Source organism: Pezoporus flaviventris, unplaced genomic scaffold (genome assembly GCF_033815535.1).
Source record: "Pezoporus flaviventris isolate CSIRO_AGI_PZ_B2104156 unplaced genomic scaffold, CSIRO_AGI_Pfla_v1 ptg000051l, whole genome shotgun sequence".
Taxonomy (NCBI): Eukaryota; Metazoa; Chordata; class Aves; order Psittaciformes; family Psittacidae; genus Pezoporus; species Pezoporus flaviventris.
In genome coordinates, this window is record NW_026892599.1 from 302,336 (window position 1) to 312,925 (window position 10,590).

Here is a 10,590-nt window from a genome sequence, read left to right on the forward strand (position 1 = left end):
ACTGCTTGTTGATGTGGTTGGAATACCTGCAGTGCCCATCACTGGAGTTGCAGCAGCCACGGCATCTGTCTTTGGCATTGGAGTAGCCCATGTGCCTGCTGCCATGGTTGCAGTAGGCACAGTTCTTAGGGCCTGGGTTGGAGAAGCCTCACTGCTTGTTGATGGGGCTGCAGGAGCAGCAGTGTTTGTCACTGGCGTTGGAGAGGCTGCAGTGGTTGTGGCTTGCACTGGAGTAGCTGCAGTGTTTGTGGCTGGGGTTGACGTAGCCACTGTACACATAGCAGGCCTTAGAGTAGCGCCATTGCTCCTTCCCAGAGATAGAGTAGCTGCAGAGCTTAAAACTGGTGGTGGAGTAACTGCAGTCCTTGTGCCTGGGGCTGGATTAACTGCAGGGCATGTTGAATTGGGTCGCACCAGCCACAGTGCCTGCCCTCGGTGTTTGAGTGGCCGATGTGTCTGTCGCTGTATTTGTAGTACCTGCAGTGCTTGTGGCTTGGGTTTGAGAAGCCTCACTGCTTGTCACTGAGTTTGGAGTAGCCACACTGCTTTTTTTGCCCTGGTTGGAATAGCAGCACTGCATGTTGCTGGAGTTGTAGCTGCAGTGACAGTCCTTGCCATTGGAGTAGCCACGGTGCCTGTTGCCATTGTTGGTGTCACCGCAGTGGTTGTGGCTGGTGTTGGGAGTAGCTTCAGTGCTCGTGGCTTGTGTTGGAGTAGCCGCATTGTCTGTTGCTTTGATGTCAGATCTTGTCTCTCCTCACTGCAGAGCATGAGAGACTGAATCAGCCTTGCTCAGGGTAAGTGCTAATCAGAAACCACTATACAATCGGTGTGTTACCAGCGTTATCCTCAGACTAAAGCCCAACCTCACCACTGCCCCAGCTACAAGGAGGAGATATAACTCTTATGAGGTGTCCCTCTGACACCTATTGCTCTCCAAAGAACCCAGAAACCAATCCCCACAAGCCCCCCAATAACTGCAAAAGTCCCCCCAAAACACCCAACCTCAACAAACTCCCCAAATCTACAAACACCCAAAACCCCCCGCTCTCCGCAAAACCCACAAAGTCCCCCCAAAAAACAACCCCCAAAACCTCAAAGTCTCCAAAAAATCCCACAGGCCCCCAAAATCCATCCCAACCTCCCAAGAGCCCAAATCCCCACCAAAATACCCAACCTGCCAAACCCCCAAACCCCACACTCCCCCCAAGAGGCACCCCCAGCTTACTTGCCCAGCTGCTGGCTCAGGCTGTGAGGGTGGAGGGCGGCTGTCTCCTGGGGCAGTGGATGTTTGCAGCCAAGGGTGGTCGAACACATCGTCCAGGGATGGCCTGTCGCGAGCTCTCATGGACAAGCACCACCTGATGAGGTGCTGGCATTCTGGGGAGAATCCCGGAACTGCCGCTCAGTTGCGGGAGGCTCCTGCCTACCTTGTGCCGCCGTCCGCAGCGCCCAGGCCTGGGTGCGCTCAGAGCTGCACCCAGACCTCCTGCTCCATGACTCGGTTTGGAGGAGAGCAGGATGGCAGGACATGGGCCACCTCCTCCAGCTGACCAAGGGCAATCAGCTGCCACCCCCTAAACCCCGACCTTCCCCTGCTGCTGCGAAGCCAGGTACCTACCGACAGAGATCCGGCGCTGGAAGAAGAGCTGCCCGCTGACGATGTCCTCGCAGCACCGGAAGGGGAGGACCCCGCACACCATCTCATACAGCAGCACGCCCAGGGACCAGATCGCCGCCGGACGGCCGTGGTAGCAGCGCCAGCGGAACCACTCCGGCGGGTAGTACAAAGGTGTTCCTACAACAGGATACGGGCGCACCTCATTAGGCAGATGCCGCCTGCTCCTGGATTCTCGCCCGCGGATCCCCAGGGATGCAGGGGCTGCACCGGTGGCCCCACGGACGTGGGGACGCACACTCGGTGTGACCCGCCACCTCGTCATCAGCACGTGACTCTTGTTCACAAACTGCCCGGTACAGGAAGCACCCTGGGCTGTGGGCTCACCGCTAAATGTGGTGTAGACCGTGTCCCTGAGGAGGGTGCTGCAACCAAAGTCAATAAGCTTGACCTCTCTGGTGGCCAAGTTGATGATGATGTTCTTGGGCTTGATATCCCTGTGCAGGACACCGCAGCTGTGGCAGTGCCGCACAGCCACCAGCACCTGGAGGAAAATGCCCCGCGCCAGATCCTCGGGCAGGAACCTCCGTTTTTTGATGAAGTCGGAGAGGTCCTGCGATGGCTCCGGACGCTCCAGAACCAGCACAAAGGAGTGGGGCAGCTCAAACCAACTGAGGAGCTGGATGATGGCACTGCAGCCGGAGCGCACCTTCCTCAACATGGCTATCTCCATGGGAATGCGAGTGCCGCTGGGCTGCAGGGGGACCGCGGCACCGTCAGCAGGGCCGATGCTGGCCCGGGGCTCCTGGGCCTCCCTGCCTGGGATGCTCTGATGCCCTCCTGCCCGGCCCCACTGCTCCCAGGTGCCCCCCGCAATCCCCAGGGATGCTCTGGTGCACCCCTACCCGGCCCGTGTCCCCTGCTGACTCCACACCCACTCCCCTCACGCCGTCCCACTTTCCCCCCCGCCGGCCCCACCGGCTCACCCCCACCCGCTCTGCCCCGCACTGTCCCGGTGGCCCCGCGCACTCACCCGCTCGCCCCACGAGGAGATGCGCTCCCGAGCCACTCGTTTGATCGCCACCTGCGAGCCAAGGGCAGCGCTGGGCTGAGCTGAGCTGAGCCGAGCCCCGCCGCCTCCCCGGCCCGCCGCCGGCCCCGCCCTTACCGGGCTGTTGTCACACAGGCGGAGCCCCGAGTACACGGACGCGAAGCCGCCTCTCCCCAGCAGCGGTCCCACGCGGTAAAGCCGCTCGAAGCTCTCCTTGTCGTGCCCCGTGCGACAGACGCGGCCGCTGTCGCTGCGCGCGGGGTCCCCGCCGCCGGTCCGCGCTCCGCCGCCGGTCCGCGCTCCGCCGGGCACCTGTGGGTGGTGGCGGCCCCCGGCCGGCCCCAGGCGGGGCCGGGCCTGGGGGCGGGCCGGGGAGCGCCAGGGGGCGGCGCTGCCTCGCCAGACCCAGACCCAGGGGCGGCTCGCCCAGCGCAGCCACTGCCAGAAGCGGGAGAGGGGAGCGGTGCCGCGAGCCCCTGCGGGGGGACGCTGGGGGGACGGGGGAGGCACCATCGCGGGGAGCGGCGGAGGGCGGGCTCCGGACCGCCGAGAGCTGCCGCCGCCGCCGCCTCACCTGGTGCTGCTGCCGCTGCTCCTGCAGAAGCCGCTGCCGCTCAGAAGCCGCTGCCGAAGTCGCTGCCGCTCAAAAGCCGCTCAGAAGCCGCTCAAAAGCCGCTGCTGCCGCCGCCGCCGCAGCCTCGCTGTCAACGGCTCTGTCCACGCGCGCCCCGGGCGCCCGCTGCCACCGGGCGGAGCGGCCGGCGGGGGGGGTCTCGCGGCCGCGGGAGCCCGGGGAACGGCGGAGCGGGCCCTGCCCAGCCCCGCGGCCGGGCTCGTGCGCCCCCCGCCCGGCAGCAGCATCCCCGCGGCCGAGCCTTTGGAAACCGAACCTGAGCCTCGGGACCCTGCGAACGAGGCTTTAGAACTGAAACCGGAGGCTTTGGGAAGTCACAAGGATGCTGCAATTTACTGCTTATTTTATCCCCTCTTTCCTTTCCACAGAGGTGGATTGAGAGGAGATTGTGATAAACACATAATGTATTGGCTTTCTCAAATCATAGGTGTGCTCACGTGCAGGATATAACTGTACGAGTTTACAGTAACAGAAACAAAACACGCTAAAGATACAAGACCAGACAGCAAGTTAAAAAGGTTCAGATCTCTTGATCTAAATGGAGTCACATAGCAAAAGAATTTGTAAAGGTAAGAGAAGGTGGGGGGTGAAGCTTGGTATAAGGAAAGCTAGTGCCTGGAAAACATAGGGTTAAAGTACTGTTTAGCTTAATTTAGGCTGTAGAAAGAGAACAATGTTTATGTTGTAAGTCGGTGGGATGTAGTGGCCCCACTTAAACATGAGTTAATTGTTTCAGGCTGGTCTTCTAAAGGAGCTTTAAAGAGCGATGTTTGTGTTGTAAGTCTGTGGTGAGGTAACAGGCTTTAGTGGCCCCACTAAACATGAATGAGTTATTTCACACCATCCTTATCAGTTAGTTTGGAGACAGAGCCTCCCAAGGCTCTGCTAGCTTGGGATACTCCTTGTCTGCCCATCCTGCAACAAATTTTGCAGGAAGGTCACACTGTTTTAAATCCTTGCTAGTTATCAGAATAATTACAGATATAGCTGGCTGTGTGGTTGCTGGGGGGCCCAACTGTGCCAGAGGTGAAAAGTACACCGTGAGGAAGACTGCTTACTTCATCTTGAAGAGCCCTGCTCACAAGAGGAAGACTGTTTACTTCATCCTCAAGCCCCCTGCTCACAATCACCACAGAGCAGTGCGCAGGCGCCAAGAGGAGGAGACTTGTGATAATAAATTCTTGAAGCTAGTTATAATATCCCCCGCCTATATGCGGGAATTATGAATATGCATGTAACTAATGTAATACTGAAAGTATATAAACCTGTACCAAATGCTAATCCCTTGCGCCCTCTGGCTGCGGTCACGCTGTTGCTTTTGCTTTCTTGCCTTTGTCCCTCACTAAACCCTCGTTACCTCGTTTAGAGGAGTGAGTTCGTATTTCACAAGCTCTCAGGAAGCTCTTCCCTGTGAGGGTGCTGAGGCGCTGGCGCAGGGTGCCCAGAGGAGCTGTGGCTGCCCCATCCCTGGCAGCGTTGGAGGCCGGGTTGGACACAGGGGCTTGGAGCAAGCTGCTCCTTCCATGTGGAAGGTGTCCCTGCCCGTGGCAGGGCTTGGAGCTGGAGGAGCTTTAAGGTCCCTTCACCCCAGCCCATCCGGTGCCTCTGGGATCCCATGGGGGGCGGCTCCTCCATGAGGAAAGGCCCCGCCCCTCACGGGGGTCCCGCTGCCCCCCGCCCACTGCCCCGTGCGCATGTGCCGGAGGCCGGACTACAGGTCCCAGCGTGCCCCGCGCGGGGGAGCCGTGCGCTGATTGGCTGCGGCGGAGGCGGGCCCAGGGCGTGAGGCGGAGCTGCAGCCGGCAATGGCGGCGGCAGAGCGGGAGGAGGTGAGGGTGAGCGGGCGCGGCGCGGGTCTGGGGGGCGCTGCAGAGCCCGGGGAGCGGGGCTGGGGGTCTGCGGCCCCCCGAGGCTCTGGGCAGTGGGGCCGGGCGCTGCGGGGGAATGCGGGGGGCGGGTGCGAGCGCTGGGCAGTGGGGCTGCGAGATGGCTGGGAGTGTGGGGTGCTGCGAAGCCGGGGCATGGGGGGCTGGGAGCTGTGGGGGTCCCGCACCTTTCCGGCCCTAGGGATGGAGCGGGGCTGTTGTGGGGGGCCCTGGGGGCTGTTTCCCCCCGGGGGGGAGGTGCTGCTGGGGCAGCCGATCCCCGGCACCCGGGGGGGGGGGTGTGTGCAGAGGTGTCGTTGACTCTGAGCCGGGTTTTGGCTCCTGGAGCGGGATGGGGAGCAGGAAGGGAAGGATGAAAAACCCGAGGGTGGAGATAAGAACAGTTTAATAACCAAAGCACAATGTACTAGTGCTGATAATAGTGATAATAATGATAAGGGACATAACAAGAAGAGAGAAAAAAGCCACCCCAATAAACACAAGTGATGCCCAATACAATTGCTCAGCACCAGCTGAGTGATACCCAGCCCGACCCGAGCAGTGATCCTTCCCTTCCAGATAGCTCCCCCCCGGTTTATGTACAACTAAAAGGTCAGTGTGTTGTCAGCACTGCTCTCGGAATAAAGCCAAAAGGCATCAGAGCACCAGGTGCTAGAAAGCAAACGAGCACTGTCCCAGCCACAACCAGGACAGTATCCACCCCTTAGTCCATACCATTTATGTCATGCCAGGCCTCACACTTCCCACTGTCATGACTTGGGGCTCCATCTGCCATAGCAGTGTCTCCAGGCAGGAAAGATGGATGGTGTGGGGTGTTGGGTTGTTGGATGCTGAAGTCAGTTCCGATTCCGTCACTGCGACACTTGTCCGGTTTGATCAAAGTCCATTCTTCATTAATGGTGATCAAGGGAGTCAGGTTCAGATCCTCAGACCCACAGCGGTGGGGACAGGGGCCACGAGGTGTCCTGCGCAGTGATGGGTGTTCAGCCGCCATGGAAGCGATCACGGAATTCAGTATTACACAGCATCATAAAGGTCAATTCACTGGCTCTTTTCACCCCAAATCAGATCTCCTTCAGGTACACGCCGGACTTCCCCACCCTCCCGCAATACCCACCAAAAGCCCCCAGCTCTTTGAGCAAAAGCAATCCCAGAAGCGGGTTTTCTTTTGCCTGAATCGGCAATAACCCAGACTGGTTGCCCCAGCACATCCTTTATGTGCACCCCAGGAACTTCATCCCCCTCTATGGTATGTAAAATCTGTAATTGGGCTGGGTCAGCCCTGTTGGCAGATCCTCTGGTGTTGAGCAAGCAGGTGGCCTTTGCTAAGTGTATCCCAGTGTTTGAAAGTCCCACCACCCATTGCTCTCAGTGTGGTTTTCAGCAGCCCATTGTACCATTTCCATTTCAAGTCTCAGTGTGTTGAGAAGGGCCAGAACCTTTATTTGCCCTGCTGCTGATTTCCCCTGGTCATCGAGCTGAAGGCTTTAGATGTGGGAGCAGTTGATCTAGGGCTTGTTCATGTCATTTTATGCCATCTAAAAACTAAACGGAGTTTCTCTCATTAAAGCTCTACAAATGCCCTTTCAATCCTAGCGCTTTTAATGTATGAGATAGCTGTGGATGGCCCGGTACACAGGCTACGCGTACAGCACCCTGCAGTACAAAATATGTATGACCTTCCTGGTCCCTGCGTGCGGCTGAAAATGAGTGTGGTGTCACAGGAGGTTATTTGAGGATGAACTGGAAATGTTCCAGGCCTTGTTTCTGGGGAAGTCTCTCCTTCCCAGGTTGTCCTGGTGCTCTGTGGACAGGCTCCTGGCCATGTGTTGTCTGTGCAGGTGTTCCGGAGGCTCCGTGCTTCGTCACGCAGTCGCGTCCTGCACTGAGGTGACTCTTAGTTACTGCCGTAGCTCAAGCACAGGCCCTCGCCAACGGCTGCAGTCGCTGTGAGTGCTGGTTTGTGTAAACACGTTTTTTTTTTGCAGGGGATTGTCTCTTCTGTGAAACGTTTGCATGGGATTTCTGTAGTTAAAAAAATACACAACTGCTTTGTTTTCCCCCTGTGCTTGCCTGTGGTGAGTAGGAAGGAGAAGGAGAATGTCTGGCAGAGACGGGTAAAGAAGAGAAAGGGGAAGAAACGAGCCCAGAGAAGCAGTGCGGAAGATGCCAGTGAAGAGCAGGGAGAAGAGAAGCAGCAGCCTCCAGCAGGTCAGGCGAGAAAGTGCTCCTCCCAGAGCAGCGTCCCAGAAAAAGGAAGGCGGCGAGAAGTTGGAGTCTCAGGTGAGCCTCCTGCTGAGGGAATGGGTCGTGGGTTTAGGTGTCTGAGAAGTTGAAGGGTGAGAAGCAGTCTCTAGGTTCAGGCAGGCCTCGGTCAGACACAGCAGTGAAGCAGCTATTTATTTAACGTTTGTGCACAAACGGGTGTCCTGGCAAGCAGGCACACACAGCAAAGGCAGAACTTTGATTTGTATTTTCTTTCCCATCCTCAAGTTCCCTCCCTTGTTACCCCATTGGTTGGGGACTCCAAGGTTTACAGCCTCTCCGACGTGTATAATCTACGTGCTAACTGTCCCGCCTCTGGTTACACCTCCCCTTACTCAGTTTCGTACACCCCTTCCTCTTACTTCTTTCTTTCTCTCCTTTTAGGGTTTGATTTCATAACTCTCTGGCAGGCACATGGTACCCCAATTTACTGCTTAACTACAGCAGCGGTTTGCACTGGCTTAGCTTCATAGGGTGTACAAAGATAGCGTTCCTTTGCAGCACAGAGCACGTCTGTTTCCCAAAGATGCCGTTGTCTTTAAGCACAGAGTGTGCCTGTTTAAGTCACGGTATTTCAAACCCTATGTTTCGTTCCCTGAGTAACTTAGCCCCCGCCCCAATATTGCAAAGTCTTAGTATTACAAAACCTTAATATTGCAAAGCCTCATCCCGAATATGCAAACCCAACAGTGTTTCTCTCTCATGCGTGATTTTTCCCCGTAGGGAGCCTGCCATTTTCTTTTCACAGAATCATAGAATGGTTTGGGTTGGAAAGGACCTTAAGATCATCCACTTCCAATTCCCCTGCCGCAGGCTGGGACACCACACGCTAGACCGTGTCATCCAAGACTCCGTCCAGCTTGGCCTTAAACACTGCCAGGGATGGAGCATTCACAGCCTCTCTGGGCAGCCTGTTCCAGGGCCTCCCCACCCTCACAGTAAATGCAGTTGTTTTCATCATTCAGAGAATCTTTTTGGTAAAGGATCAGCGCAGCTTACAGATGGCATCACTGATGGCACAGCTTCTAAGTACCCAAGTTTGGATCATTAATTCTTTCATCCACCTTGGAGCAAGAGTAGTCCTAAAGCATTGCTGCCTGGTTCTTAGTTGTTCTCAACATGCACCAAGTAACAGAAAAGACCCGAAGGAGAAGCTCTTGGGGGTTTTATTTCTGGTGTTTAGGCAGTGCCAGTAGAGAGGAGGCTGAGAGGTCTGGGAGCAGGCAGCTGTAAGCACACCTTCCTGGGATACCTGCCGAGCGGCTTGCTTTGCTTATCTCTGTTTCCCAGTGGTTTTAAATCCTGAATTGTGAGAGTTAAGTGAATCCGTTGATCTCAACAGAGCGCTTCTGCATGGAAATAGCAGCTCAGGAGGGAAAGATGCGTCTTAGTCATGGTGCTTAAGAACTAGACGTACATTTGTTTGATTTTAAAATTCATACCCTTCAAAATGCACTCGCAAATGCATTGTGTCCCTTTCCAAATGCTGCAGTAAGCATTACTGAAGGCAATTCCATAGAACAGGGCAGTTTGGCAGGTGGCCTTTTTTCTTGCTTTCTGATTGCACTGACTTTCCTTACCCTTCTCTACCCCCAGTGTGTCTTCTTTTCTTACAGCTTGGGTCTCACAGTGCCCAGGCAGGTTTGTGACCTGCATTGATATCCAGGCTTCCTACAGATACAAACCCGATCAGTGGAATTACTTGAAGCAGTTCTGCAGACCTGGTTTTAAGAGTCCTCACAAGGTCTGTGTGTATCAGGAGGAGATGGAATCCATTTTGTTTCTTCAAGCAATGTGTAATAAGCATGGTTTTACTGAGCTACAGCAAAGCTTTGAATTATTCTGATTTCACCGTATAAGGAGTTGTCCCATGCATATGCTTTGGCAGTGATTTGGTCAGGGATGAAGGTCTTGTATGCACATCACATCCCTAACTCTTTCAGTGATTACTGTTTCCTTAAAGAGTATCTGCAGCTACCCATGTGGTTGCAGTACTGTGAGAAGTATCCTTTAGTACTTAAGTACCCCGCAGCAGTGGAGCAGAGTGTCTCAAACCAGTTCTTAAGGCTCCTGTTATGTAGAGCTCCTCAGTAGTTTAGCTAGGCAGAGAAGTCTGTCTTTCATGGAACTGATTTTGGACTCAAATGTACTGTGTTATTTCTCCCATCTCTAAACCACCTTGCGCTAAAGCTGTGTTAGTTGTGTTAAATTCTTACTCCTCTTTAGGAGAAAAGTAAGGGGGAGGCAAGGAGCGATTGCCCAGTCCTTGCTGCTTTACCTGCCGATCCAAAGGGAAGAGGTCTTTTCCTTTTTGTCACTAGAAAAGTAAAGAATAGTCTTTTCCCAAATCCCATTGAGAGGCTGGATTCTCAGATCATGAATGTGTCTTGCAGCTCCAGCAGTCAAGTTTGGGGAGGAGGCTACAGAGTCCAGTTTGGGGCATTTTCTCAGAGTGGGTGGGAAACAAAACGCACGTAGTTAATTCTGCTATGTATTCAGCATTCCCGGTTTTCCCGTTTTCAGTCTGTTGCTCAAGCCCTACGTGATGAAGATTGTCCTTTGATGATCATTCCAAGCAGGCCTTGTGAGTGGTTCTATTTCTTGCACACATCTTAGCAGACTGTAAGCGTTCACATGAAATCACAACTCCAGTCTGAAAAGTGTTCTGTGGCAAGACCGCGAGGAGCTGGCTCTTACCTGGCAGTGGCCTCCATTCAGTTTTAAACAGTTTGAAAGTATGAAGCTTTATCATCATTTTTTCTAGGGAGCCATCCATGGACACTTGGAGTGTGATTGGGTCAAGCTGAGCTCTTTCTTGCTCTTGAATTATTACTGATAAGAAGTGGTTTACGGTGCAAACTCTTCCTTCCAGAACATGTGAGCACCCAACCGAACCCAAGCCAACCTGTTGGCACGAAGGAAATGCCACGACTGTAGGAAAGCTCATCTGGGCAGCTGTTGAAGTTCAGGTGGTACTTGAGCCCAGTTAACTGGGCAGCTTGCTTTTCGGTGCTGCACATAGTGCTGCCTATGGAGAGCAGCAGAGGAATTAAGGGGACAAAAAGCTGGTTTTGTCACTGTGGTCAGCAGGTGCTTTTGAGTAGACAGGCAGAGGTCTCCGAGCTCAAGAGTATCT

At 55.0% G+C, this 10,590-nt stretch overlaps 1 protein-coding gene and 1 long non-coding RNA gene across 2 annotated transcripts; one reads left to right on the plus strand and one right to left on the minus strand.

Annotated features, from left to right (window-relative positions):
- Positions 1-1,248: 1,248 nt before the first annotated feature.
- Positions 1,249-4,999, minus strand: LOC133277170 (serine/threonine-protein kinase pim-1-like; the record flags this gene model as incomplete). Its single annotated transcript, XM_061468798.1, is given in 7 exon segments — positions 1,249-1,285; positions 1,287-1,380; positions 1,622-1,798; positions 2,006-2,372; positions 2,652-2,702; positions 2,787-2,870; positions 4,961-4,999. Coding segments are annotated over 7 exon segments (849 nt in total), but the record flags the coding sequence as incomplete, so codon positions are not given.
- Positions 5,000-9,089: 4,090 nt separating this feature from the next.
- On the plus strand, positions 9,090-10,339 carry LOC133277166 (uncharacterized). Its single transcript, XR_009746100.1, has 3 exons — positions 9,090-9,202; positions 9,978-10,038; positions 10,219-10,339. It is a non-coding gene; the product is annotated as an uncharacterized LOC133277166 (long non-coding RNA).
- Positions 10,340-10,590: the final 251 nt, after the last annotated feature.